Source organism: Festucalex cinctus, chromosome 6 (assembly GCF_051991245.1).
Source record: "Festucalex cinctus isolate MCC-2025b chromosome 6, RoL_Fcin_1.0, whole genome shotgun sequence".
Taxonomy (NCBI): domain Eukaryota; kingdom Metazoa; phylum Chordata; class Actinopteri; order Syngnathiformes; family Syngnathidae; genus Festucalex; species Festucalex cinctus.
In genome coordinates, this window is record NC_135416.1 from 1,144,719 (window position 1) to 1,157,926 (window position 13,208).

A 13,208-nucleotide genomic window follows, 5' to 3' on the forward strand; every position below is an offset into this window, starting at 1 on the left:
TTTTGGCCTTTAAAATCACATTTGGTTTTTAATTTATGGCAAAAAAAAAAGATATTAAAACAATGGAGTTATGGTTGTATGAATCGATATCACGCTTGAAAAGGAAAATCGAATATTCAATTTATTTATTTTTAAATCCAGCCCAAGTAAAAATGCAAATTTTGAGGTGGGAATGCTAAAAGGCAACAATTTGACTATTTTACGTAAAAAAAAAAAAAAAAAAACTTTTAGTGGATTTTGATCAAATGAAAACTGACAGTTATGAGTTGGAAAATGTGTGAATGCTTGTGAGAGAAATATTTGCAGTCAAAATGCAAATGTTCAGAGAGCGACATTCCCACTCGCAATGCTGACGTTAAAAACGCGGGAATGCTGAGAGGCAAACATCAATTGGGGTCCGGCCGCCGATGATGTCACGTGTGTGGTTGCTCCGCCCCCTTCCCATAGGCCAAGCAGCACGCGCACATCCGCACGCACACGGCGGAGGAATGCCGCAGCGACTACGCCGCGCAACTTCAGAAGTACAACAAGGAGCAGAAGTTCTTCTACTACACCGAGATACCGCAAATATACAACGTGAGAACGTCATCGTGTACATTTCCCGTCCCCTCAAAAATGATTCACGGCTGGCAGCAAAAGTGCGTACACCCTGACGTGAAAATGGGCCCAATTAGCCATGTGACTCGTTAATGTTACAAGGTGGCGAGAATTTCCTTTTTTTCTTTTTTCTTTTTACATTTAGAAAAAAAATGTTTGTATTGGACCTTAGGATATGAGCGAACGGCGACCTGTGGTCTGACGAGACCAGGATATTTGGTTTAGATAGTATCGGGCGTATGTGATGTGCTCGAAAACGATGGCAAAAACAATCCCGACACTTGGCTCCAATTGGGTCATTTTCACGAAGGGGTGTACTCGCTTTTGTTGCCAGCAGTTGAGCTATTAATGGGCTGTGTTGTTTTGTGGCCGTGCGTAGAAGCTGCAGGCTCTGGACGAGCGTCGCATCCGTCGGCTGGCGGAAGGTTACTGCCAGTTCTCCGACTTGGAGAAGAAGGTGCAGCCCATCATCTCCAGATGTCTGGACGGAATCTCGGCCGCCGGCGCAAAAGTGGACGAAAAGCAGGCCAGTCGCGCGCGGGGAAACGCGTCAACAAACGCACAAAAAACGACACGCTGTCATTACTCGTTACTAGCTTACCTTATATACGTACGTACGTACGTATTAACCACAAACAAAACTAGCCCTTTGCTAAACGGTTAGCAATTGCGATTAGCATTAGCGCGCTAGCGACTGCCATTTATGTTAAACCGCTGATCTATTTGACTGGATAGCCAACGGGTCAAGACTTTTGAGGTCACGAGGCCGCCATATTGCTACTCCCACAAAACGTTTTTTACTCTGTACGTATACCGTATAGTTGTGGGAATGCTATCAGCATTCCCAACGTGTTATTCGGCTTTTTATTCTCCACACTCATTTTTTTTTTGCTGTGTAATAACTCCCGCATAATACTTCCGATTGACACCGTTCGAATTTCAACTTGCTTCCGAAATTCACGCCATCTTTGGAATATTTTGTTTGATTTCACAGTACTTACAGTATTTGCACAATTTAATGTTAAATATCAACTTTTCCACCATTCATTTTGAATGGGACTGACATGGAACTTTTTTCTTTTTTTTTTATGCTAAGCTAATGCTAATTTAGAAATGCTAGGTTAGCATGCTAAGCTGATGATAAGCTAATGCTAAGCTAAAGTCCCACTTTCCACGCCCACTTGCATACATACAACTTCTCATCATTACCAGCACTCTGATAATGCTCAGTGGAGCACTTGGTTAAGTGCATTGTCCAGTAACCAGGAGGTTGCGGGTTCGAATCCCACCTCGGACTGCACATTGCAAATGTATTCATGGCAATTGTGCTAAGTGATTACATATATACCAACTATCTTAGTTCCACTTTTCCATCTAAATGAATGGCAGGTACTGCATGCCTAGGTGGCGCTATTGCGTGATTTTTATTTTATTTATTTTTTTGGCATTTTTCCATCTAAATGAATGGAGGATACTTTGAGATTTTCAACACGCCAAGTTGGCTCTCATGCTAAATATTTGCCTGGCGTTCCGGAAACATGCAAGTGCAAATATTTTATTAGCATTCAGCTTTCAGCATTCCCACGGAATTTCTGCAGAAATTTCACTTTGGCAAAATTTGACAGTCGTCCGCTCGCAAAGGTGGGAGTAACAAGATGGCCGACCTGTGAATTCAACGGCTTGCACTGGCGTCCGCTGGCTATCCAGTCAAATATATTCATATTCATAAACAAACACGAACCGCCATTTAGTTCACACGTACATCATCATAATATTTACATTTACAAATATATAAAAAGTGACTTGCAGGTGATGAGAGTCAACAAGTAAACGAGCGAAGTCGCCTGTTAGCGACAATGAGCTCGCTAACTTCCTGTCGAGTCGCTGCGTGCGGCAGACATTTTTTTGTTTTTTAGTTGACGTTGCTGTTGGTTGCGTTTGCGTTTCAGGACTCGCTGCTGTTGGTGGAGCAGCACAAGTCGGGTTTCGAGCGACCCGCCGACGTGGACTTCGAGGATTACTCGCAGGGCATCAAAGCGGCCGTCTCCGACTCCAGCCTCAACCCGCCCAAAGTGCGAGCCAAGCTTTGGCCCTTCAGCAGGAGGCACAAGGTCAGCACGCGCACACGCACGCACGGACGGACGGATCGGTCGCTTTGCATGTTAGTCGTTACACGCCCCAACAGGCGACCAGTCACTTTGTCGTCCTATTTGGGCTGTCTGCATGTCAATCTAACTAAGCATCCAGGATTTCGTCACGTGGCATCCGTCAAATGCGACCGGTGAAAAAACAGCACCGGTGATTGGTCGCTCTTCAACCTGCATTGGTCATTCTAAATGTCAATCATTACATTGACACCAGTGATTGGTCATTCAGCTCTCTTTATTGGCCTGTCTGCATGTCAGTCATAAAGAGCACCACTCGTGATTGGTCCCTTTTCAAGCTACATTGGTCAGTCTACAAGTCAATCATTGCATCAAACACTGGTGATTGGTCGCTAACCACTCCCCATTGGTCAGTCTAAATGTCCATCATTACATTGGCATAAGTGATTGGTCGTTAGGCTCTCTTTACTGGCCTGGCTTCATGTCAATTAGAAAAAGTAGCACCAGTGATTGGTCGCTCTTCAACCTGCATTGGTCAGTCTACACGTCAATCATTGCATGTAACACTGGTGATTGGTCGCTTACTACTCCCCACTGGTCAGTCTAAATGTCAATCACTAAACTGGCACCAGTGATTGGTCGCTCTTACACCTGCATTGGTCAGTCTAATTGTCAATCATTACATTGGCACAAGTGATTGGTCATTCAGCTCTCTTTATTGGCCTGTCTGCATGTCAGTCATAAAGAGCACCACTCGTGATTGGTCCCTTTTCAAGCTACATTGGTCAGTCTACATGTCAATCACTACATGTAACACTGGTGATTGGTCACTCACCACTCTCCACTGGTCAGTCTAAATGTCAATTATTACATTGGCATAAGTGATTGGTCGTTAGGCTCAATTTACTGGCCTGGCTTCATCTCAATCATAAAAAGTAGCACCGGTGATTGGTCGCTCTTCAACCTACATTGGTCAGTCTACACGTCAATCGTTGCATTGGCACAAGTGATTGGTCATTCAGCTCTCTTTATTGGCCTGTCTGCATGTCAATCATAAGAAGTAGCACTTGTGATTGGTCGGTCATCAACCTGCATTGGTCGGTCTCCATGTCAATCATTACATGTAACACTGGTGATTGGTCACGCACCACTCTCCACTGGTCAGTCTAAATGTCAATCACTAAACTGGCACCAGTGATTGGTCATTCATCACCTGCATTGGTCAGTCTCCATGTGATTGGTTGGTTGCATCACTTGCTCATCATTGGTCGGTCAACGACGCACTCATTACATCACCCTGAGCGCAAGTGATTGGTCGCTGACATCATTGGTCAGTCAACCCGTCAATCATGACACGAGCCGCCAATTTGCATTGACGTCCTCGTCATCCCATATTTGGTCGCGGTAACTGTTGTGTTTTCCTTCCATTTTGAGAGGCTCTCGTCTTGCACGGTCGCCACGACGACGACTTAATAACCGACGCGCGCACGCACACACGCCACACGAAAGAATGCTGCCAAGTGAGTCTGTCGTAAAACCAAGTTCGCATTCCTCGTCTTCCCCCTCGGGGCCCGTCTAATTCCTGCACTGACTTGTTTTCCTCCTCCACACAGCAACAGCACTTTTTTTTTTTTTGGATTTTGTGTTTTGTGTTTTGTGTTTGGTCCAAACGAACGATTGATTGATTTTGTGTGTCCGTCCAGACGTCGCACGCCGAGAAACAGCAAGCGGTAACTTGTTGCCATTTTGGCGGGGGTCAACGCTTGCGGGGGGGGGAGCTGCCATCTTGGTTTTCATTTCTTCACAATGATGACGTCGTAACGTCTTCTGTGATGTCACACCTGCGCAGTCGGCCGCTTCGTTAGGGACACCTGCGTGTGTGGGGAAAAAAGTGAAGCATTCGGACAAAAAGAAAAGAAATAAAAATGTTCCTAATATTTTGGTGGTCTCGTCGGGGCAAATTATTAGGAACATCTTTCTGATTGATGGGATGCAGTTCAGTATGTCCAGACCAGGAAAAAATTAAATAAATACATCAAAAATGTTCTTTGCTCAGGTGTACCTAATGATGTGGCCCCTAAATGTATGTCAATTGGGGGAAAAGCTTTGAGAAAGAGTTTTATATATTTATATATATATCCTAAATTAAAGTATCTAAAAGTTTTATTTGAATTATATTTGATTTTTTTTTTATGTTGCATTATTATATATTTGTGTTGATTTTTAGATACTTGGAAAATGTTTTAATTTTTTTCCCAATGTTTAGTGTCTGTAAAATTGTGATAAAAAAATTCATTTTTTTTTTTTTTTAATTTTCAATTTGAATTTCCTTTTTAATTTATTTTTCACATTTTTATTTTACATTTTAATTTTCATGTTTGTCATTTTAATTTAAATTATTTTTTTTAATTTAAATTATGTTTGTTTATATATGTTGCATTATTACTATTATGTTGTTTGTTAATTTTTAGGTATTTGTAAATTGTTTTATTTTTTTTTCAAAGTTTAGTAACTGTAAACTTGTTGCTAAAATTTTCATTAAATATCTATTTGAATTTTCAATTTGAATTTCCATTTTAATTTATTTTTTAAACTAATATTTTATTTTCATTTCAATGTTTATCATTTAAATTTACATTAAAATTTTTAGATTTAATTTCATTTTGATATATTTTTTATTTTCAATTGGACTTTTTTATTAAATTTTGTTTTAAGAATATTAATGCTCATTTTTGTTGCCTTATTTTATATTTTTATTTTTCCCATTATAAATGTTACCATTCAAATATCTTCAGAATGAAAATGAAATGATACGTCTTCATTTGTATTTCCTATTTTTATGAATGTACAAAAAAAAAAAAAAAAAAAAAAAAAAATCAAATTCTTGAATCATAAATCTGAAACATGAAATAAATGAGAAATGTTGCGCAATTGTGACATCACAGAAGCCAACAAGAATGATTGTGGCTTTTGTTTGGAATCCGGTTGGTGGTCGGCATCGTTGTTGAATAATTGACGTGGAAAAAAAAAATGACCATTTTTTTTTTATTGCATATGTGCGTGCGTGCGTGCGTGCGTGCGCGCGCGTAGCCGCCGCCAGCCGAGGACTTTTCTCATCTTCCTCCCGAGCAGAGGAAGAAGATGCTGCAGGCCAAAATCGACGACGTGTCCAAAAAGCTTCACATGACGCAGGAGACCAGGTGAGACGGGACGCAACATTAGGTACGCCTGCCCCGCCCACCTCTTCCTAATAAGGTCGCCGCGGGGGTGGACACTTATTAGGAAAAAATTGCATCCGTTTTCTACATGTGCCACTTGAAATGAATACACAAAATTAATTTCAACATTTTAAATATGAATAAAATTCAATTAAAGTGTAACACAAAATGTACATTATTTTTTTATGTATAGAAACAAAATCAGTAAATACAAATATAATTAAAAATGTCTATTAAGTTTGACTTTTACGAACACGAAATTACATTTCACAAAATAGTCATTTAGAAATGAAAAAATTGATGGAAAAAGTACACATTTAATTAAAAATGAAATGTTAAAAATCTGTGCTATGTTATTGGAAAACACGCAGATTAAATTATTTAAAAATGTATCATTGAAAATGTATTAAAAAAAAAAAAAAAAAGATTGGTCTTAAATTAATGATTTAATTAAACCATTAATTTTATGAACGATTAAAAGATGGGATACATTGTTACTAAAACACTAAAATGAATCATAAAATGATTTATTTTATAAATGAAATATTTAATAAATTACTGACTTAATAATTTCATTTCATGTAAATACAAATGTTGATAGTTACAATGAAATTTAATTGTAAAATTTTTAATGAAAAAATAAATGAAAACTTTTATTTGGTGTATGTAAAAACAATTTGAAATGTCTTTTTTTTCATGAAAAAAACAAAATTGAATTGACACATTTCAGTCATTTAAACGTTTTATAAAAATATATGAATAAAAATAAAATTTCGTATTAAAATTGTGATTCGAAATTGTATTGAAAAACAAATTAAAGCGGAATTTTTGAAAATGTCACAAGCGAAGTTTTATTTTTACTAAAACACTAAAATGATTTATATTAAATAAAATATTCAATAAATTACTGACTTAATAATCTAATTTGGTGCAAATAAAAATTTTCAATGAAAAAATAAATCAAAACTTTTATTTGGTGTATGTAAAAACAATTTTTCATGAAAAAAACACATTTCAATAATGTATTTTTTTTTTATAAAATCTATGAATAAAAATACAATTTCGTATTAAAATTGGGATTTGTATTGAAAAAGAAATGAAAGTGAAATTTTTGAAAAAGTTTGATTTGCTGTGATTTGATCCGATTGATTGTTGTTCTTTTGTATTTGTTGCCTGATTGCGTTTCATTTTTCTCCAAGTGGAATTTGGGAAGCTAACGCGAGCGTGCGCTTGTTTGCCAGTGAAGCGCTGGAGAAGATGAAGGGCGTGTACGAGCAGAACGCCGACTTGGGCAACCCGACCATCTTGGAGCCGCAGATCGCCGAGACGGCGCAGAACATCGGATACCTGCGCGGCGAGCTCGCCAAATACGAAGTAACAGACGCAACAGCGACGACAACCAAAAAAAAAAAAAAAGTCCAAAATCAAATTTGGAACAAATTCTGACTCCTCCTTCTTCTTCTTCTCGTCCGTTTTTGCAGACGTGGCTGTCCGAGGCGGTGGGAGGAGACGAATGCGCCAACGCCGTCAACAACAACAACAACCACCGCACGCAAAACACGTAAGGACAAACGCAAGGGCGCCGCCCTGCTGACCAAAAAATGAATAGAAAGACGTTTTCTTAGATGAAAAGTAAAACAAAGGAAAAAGAATTCCCAAGCTTTGCTCCAATAAGGGCGTGCACAGCGTGTGACTGGGGAAAAAAAACAAAAAAACATTCTCTGCAAAAGCCCCACGAACAGGAGACGTAAAAATCACGACTCAAATACTTGCAAATATGATATCGAGGAGGAGAATGTGGAATTTTCATTTTTGTTTCATTTTGCTTTTGAAATTGAGTTTGTTTTAATTATTTTTCAGGCTGGTTCTGTGAAGTAGTTATTCTTTTTATTTATTGAATAAATACTTTTAGTTTAGGTTTACTTAGTTTTAGTATTAGTTTTATTTGTTTATTTAGTTATTTCTTTATTTTCAATAAAAAAGGTGTATTACTTGTGCGCAATAATTTCCGTCAGCTTTCTCCGGATCGCCGATTCTTGGAGGTCAACTTGCAATTTGCAAAGCGACTCGAGAAGTCGCATTCAACCGGTCGATCGATGAACGTGCGTCGTTTGGGACCGCTCACGTGCGACCTTCTTTTGCAGGGCGGAGACGTCTGAAAACCGCCAGAGCATTTACACCGACTTTGACGACGACTTTGACGACTGCGGCCAGTGCACGGCTTTGTACAACTTTGAAGGTTTGCATTCTTTTTTCAACACATGCTGATGTATTTTATGGAATTCAAGGCTGAAAATAGTCCCTTTTTTTGGTTTTTGTTTGTTTGTTTGTTTTTTGGAGAACTCAGAATTGTTCATTCGGCAAAAAAAAAAAAAAAAGATGATAGTCTGTTTTTTTTTCGTTTTGTTTTTATGTTTTTTTTTCTTGGTTTTTTTTAGAGCTCAGAGTTGTTCATTCGGGGAAAAAAAAAAAACAAAAAAAGAAGAATATAGTTTTGTTTTTGGTTTTTTTGGGAGAGCTCATAATTGTCCATTCGGCAAAAAAAGGATTATAGTCTGTTTTTTTTTTCGGGTTTTTTTTTTTTTTTTTTTTTTTTTTTTGAGAGCTCATAATTGTTCATTCGGGAAAAAAAAAAGATTTTAGTTATTCGTTTTTTTTTTGTTTGTTTTGTTTTTTGGGGGGAGCTCAGAATTGTGCATTCGGCAAAAAAAAAAAAAAAAAAAGAATAATACATTTTTTTTTTCAGAGAGCTCAGAATTGTTCATACAGTAAAAAAAAAAAAAAAGATTATAGTCTGTTTTTTTTCATTTTGTTTTTTGAGAACAGTTTTTTTCTCTAGAAGAGTCATTTTTCAAGAATAAATTCATATTCTTTTGTGATTTTCAAGAATAAAGAGTCCTATTGGAATATTACGACAATCAAACCGTTATTTTGTCGGCAAACACCGTCATTATCTTGTGGGAATAAAGTCACATGTTTCAAACCAATAAAAGAATTTACAATAAAATTGTAAAAGTGATGGGGCACTTCTCCGACTGCCTTGAAGAATATTTTATTTTTTTTCTCCGCACGCAGGCAACAGCGAGGGCACCATCTCGGTGACGGACGGCGAGCTTCTGACCATCATGGAGGAGGACAAAGGCGACGGCTGGATGAGGGTCCTGCGTGCCAACGGCGAGGAAGGCTTCATCCCCTCGTCCTACGTCAAGCTGGTCACCTGAACGGCACAAACGTCGCCGTCGTGCCGTCGCCAAAATGTACAACGGCTTTCTTCCGCGGTGCAATTTAGTCAACAACAACAAAACAGACAACAAACGTTGGATTTAACAAGCTGCTGTAGCCACGCCTCTTTTCTGATTGGATGCTATTTTTGTCTTTTAAGAAAAAAAAACAAAAAACACTCAAGAACTCGTTCACTGCCATTGACGGCTATCGACGTCAATGATCCATTTTTACTGGGTTGCCATTAAATGTCCTTCCATTACCAAGGTGAGGGCTGCACTAAAATAATAATAATAATAAAATAAATGACTTAATATTATGAATACTTTTCAATTTAAAAAGTCTTTTTTTTTTTAAGTCAAGAAAGGGAAGAGTTATATAATGTTAGGACAATCGCATTTTTTTTTTTTCAAAAAGTTATATTTATTTATGATTAAAGATGTAGTAAAGATGTAGTACTAGAAAACTGGTATAAAAAAAATACGCATATTACGGGAACATTTCTTAACATAAAAAAAATGTGCTGAGGGCTGCACAAAAAAATAGTAATAATCAAATAAAGTTGTAATTTTTTCCCCTAATTTAAAAAATAATAATAATAAAATTAAGTTGTCATTTTTCCCATAATTTTTCCAAAGGAAAAGAATTGCTTAATATTTTGAATAAAACCAAATTTTTCAATTTAAAAAGTCATTTTTTTAGAAAGTGAAGAGTTTTAATGTTAGGACAATCTCATATTTTTTTTTCAAAAAGTTGTATTTTTCATGATTAAAAAGAAAATAAAAATATTACGAGAACATTTCTTAACATAAAAAATGTTTTTACTGTGTGAATACAAACGTTTTCTGAAGTGAAAAGTCAGAATTTTACATGAATGATTTTTTTTTTTTTAATTATCTTTAGCAGCCTTGTTAAAAAATATTTTTTAAAGAAAAATGAATTAATTTATTTGTGGTATTTTTTTTTCAGATACAAAAAAAAAATAATTCAAGATGAAGTCAGATTTTATTTTACAAATAAAATATTTAAAAAATCATGATGAAAGTAACTACAATATTAAATTCACATTTGTTCTGCTTAAATTATTGCAGTGTTGCTTAGGTCAAAGTTTTTCAAGAACTAAAAAGTCAAACTTCCGTTTTCAACGTGAAAAATTTGTATTAGAGAATTGGCTTCATATTTTGTGGAATTTTTTCTATTATTTCAAGATAAAACATTTTAATTACAGTAATGCCAATTTTCATAAACAAAGTGAAATAAATCTTTTTTTTTTAGTGCAGCCCTCATAGCCCTTCAACAGCACACCCACTTGACACTTTTGTTTGTCTTGTATTATTATTATTATCATTATGAATATTATTATTATTATTCAATAAGCCTGTTCAAGGTCACACAGTCAGTAGTACCGCATTTGGGGCCTGACTCACACTGGATCGTACTGCGCTGAAATGTTTGAACGGATGTATCGTGCAAAGTACATGAGCACAAAACAGAAATAAAAAATAAACTACCAAAGTACAAATTGAGTTGTCGATCTTATTTTTTGTGAGTCGGGTTGTGGTGTTAATTGGTCGAGAACCGGCGGTAAATATTTCCAAATCATTGCATGAAAAGTACAAGAAAAATAAAATATTTACTTGGTATTATTTACAAACAGCACATTTGTCCAGAATCAGTTAAAAAAAAAAAAAAAAAAAAAACATAACAGTGTAATTCTGTAGTGGACAACTGCCTAGATGGGCTGCGGTCCAATTAAAGACTGGTGGATATTATCTATATATTTTTTTGCATTTTTTGATTTAAAGATGACATGTAACGTCTCACAGTTTCACCACAAAATCTTTTGGGAGATGATTGCGCAACGGCCTGGACGGGCTGCAGTCCAATAAAAGGGAGGAGTCCACTCATATGTACAATTTAACAACGGCAAAAAGTCGTACCCCATCTCTCCAAATCCCTTTTTTTTTTTTTTTTATCCCAAAAGCAGATCGGGGTACAGTTTTTTTTTTTTTTTTTTGCAAAACCTGCCTAGATGGGCCGTGGTACACTTCATGAATGACGGGTTCACTTGTTTAACTATGATAAGTAGGGTTGTCACAATTGCCGAGATTCTGAACATGTGACGGTGCTGCCTTTTCAACAATCCCCGAAGTACCGATTGGTATCGAGGCAGCATATCTGGCCGCGTCTTTTGTGTTGTTTTGGGGGTGTTTATTTATTTTATTATTATTATTATTTTTTTTTTTTTTAAATCCCACACGCACTCTCTCACACAAGCTTACATCATGTAAACTGGGTGGATATGGGCGCTTATCTGGCAACCCACGTTACGTCTCGTGACGTCACGCGACTACCCTCCCGCTGCTACAATAACAAGGAAGTAGAGTCACATGCGCGCAACTTGACATCTGTGTTGCTTAATTTGTTTGTACTGTATTTGATGTTGGTGATGTCGAAATAAAAAAAATAAATAAATAAATAAAAAAACTTGACATCTGTGTCGTCTTCAACTGCAGCGGCCTCTCAATTAGTTGAGAAGAAAAAAAGTCTCGTATAGGTCCGTGTTCTTTTCGGCCATTCGTTTTTCCTTCTGAAGCAAGGACACGGAAAACTGGAAACAAACCGATTTCCGTTTTTTGTTTTGATGTGTATGAACAAATAACGGGAAACGAGTCGTCTCCCGTTTTAGTTGAATTAAAAATGAAAATGAAAAACGGGAAACGGGCACTTATCCCGATGTTCTATTATGTGTTTATTTAGCACAGATCGGGAAATGAAATGTGGCCGTAAACCGTTTTTCACAAGGTTTCTCCTTGACCCGGAAGTTGTTCATCTTTTTTTCAGTAGCAGCTTGCTGCCCCCTAGTGTCTATTCTTCGGGACTTCCAAACATGGCTTTAGATGGCTATCACAACTTGATAGTGGAAATGAAAAATAACTATAATAAATGGCCCTATAGGAGGACTTTCGGAGAGAAATGTCCGAAGATCGTTGTCTGTCACAGGCATCGAAATAGACACTAGGGGGCAGCAAGCTTCCACTGCAGCAGCAGCAGCAGCAGCTTGTGACGCGCCGCAAAAGATGAACGACTTCCGGTCAAGGAGAAACCAGCTTGCGAAAAACGGTTTACGGCCACATTTCATTTCGCGATTTGTGCTAAATAAACACATAATAGAACATCGGATAAGGCTCGTTTCCCGTTTTTCATTTTCATTTTTAAACAAAAAAAACGTAAATCGGTGTGTTTCCGGTTTCCCGTGTCCTTGCTTCAGAAGGAAAAACGAATGGCCGAAAAGTACACGGACCCGTATCGAAGTACTTTGGATTTGAGATGCCGAAACCGTTTCCGGACGAAAGGGGAACGCGTCCAACTTGGAAACGAAACATGGACATCCAGACTTGTACCAAGAATTCAAGGCAAGTGCGTTTGAATTCCCCTATTATCATTGTTGTCCATAACTAATAACGAAACTAATGACGTTAGTATGATGACCCACACTCAATCAGCTGCTTTGAGAAGTAACGTTAGCGTCGCCGATATTAGCAACCTTTGTTCTTTTTGTGAAAATGAACTTGAAACTGTATCTCATTTATTTTATGAATGTGTGATTACTAAACAGTTTTAGTGTGATTTAGTGGCTTTTTTTCCCTTTAAAAGCTTCTAAAACCTCTTACAATCTTAATCTAAATGATGTCGTTTGCTACTATAGTAACTCAGAAGACAAAAACTTGGAATATTTACTTAATTTTGTTATTCTTTATGCTAAGTTTTTTTTTTTTATTCACAAACAAAAATTTTCCAAGTCCAACCCCAGATTTGTGTGCTTCCTTTTTGGAATTGAAATCCATTTTCAAAGTTGTAAAATTAATCAACAATAAGAAAAGCAGTAAACTGTCAAATCTGTTAGAAGTTTTTCATTTATGATGCTTCGTTTGTGTAATATCCAATGATGGTTGACCTGTGTTTATGTCAATGCTTATTTTTTATTTTATTTTTTTGTATTTCTCGATCTTTAAACGTGTAACATGTAAAGCTGTATTGAACTGTGTTTAATAAAAGCATATAA

The 13,208-nt window shown here is 36.8% G+C and overlaps 2 protein-coding genes across 5 annotated transcripts in view; both read left to right on the forward strand.

Moving 5' to 3' along the window:
• The window catches only part of trip10b (thyroid hormone receptor interactor 10b), a 20,873-nt gene extending 10,209 nt beyond the window's left edge, over nt 1–10,664 (forward strand). Inside the window, exons 8-16 of one of the 4 annotated variants that reach the window (XM_077524138.1) lie at nt 448–576; nt 977–1,123; nt 2,547–2,708; nt 4,406–4,432; nt 5,793–5,902; nt 7,120–7,294; nt 7,402–7,481; nt 8,065–8,159; nt 8,996–10,664. In XM_077524138.1, the coding sequence (XP_077380264.1) occupies nt 448–576; nt 977–1,123; nt 2,547–2,708; nt 4,406–4,432; nt 5,793–5,902; nt 7,120–7,294; nt 7,402–7,481; nt 8,065–8,159; nt 8,996–9,141 (1,071 nt within the window). In that variant the 3' untranslated portion in view covers nt 9,142–10,664. The remainder of the gene's footprint in view (nt 1–447; nt 577–976; nt 1,124–2,546; nt 2,709–4,405; nt 4,433–5,792; nt 5,903–7,119; nt 7,295–7,401; nt 7,482–8,064; nt 8,160–8,995) is intronic. The other 3 variants (XM_077524136.1, XM_077524135.1, XM_077524137.1) reach the window with 3 other exon arrangements.
• Nucleotides 10,665–12,233: 1,569 nt separating this feature from the next.
• vav1 (vav guanine nucleotide exchange factor 1) overlaps nt 12,234–13,208 on the forward strand; it is a 36,167-nt gene continuing 35,192 nt past the window's right edge. Inside the window, exon 1 of the mRNA XM_077523652.1 lies at nt 12,234–12,558. The gene's annotated coding sequence lies outside the window, so the exon portion shown is untranslated. The remainder of the gene's footprint in view (nt 12,559–13,208) is intronic.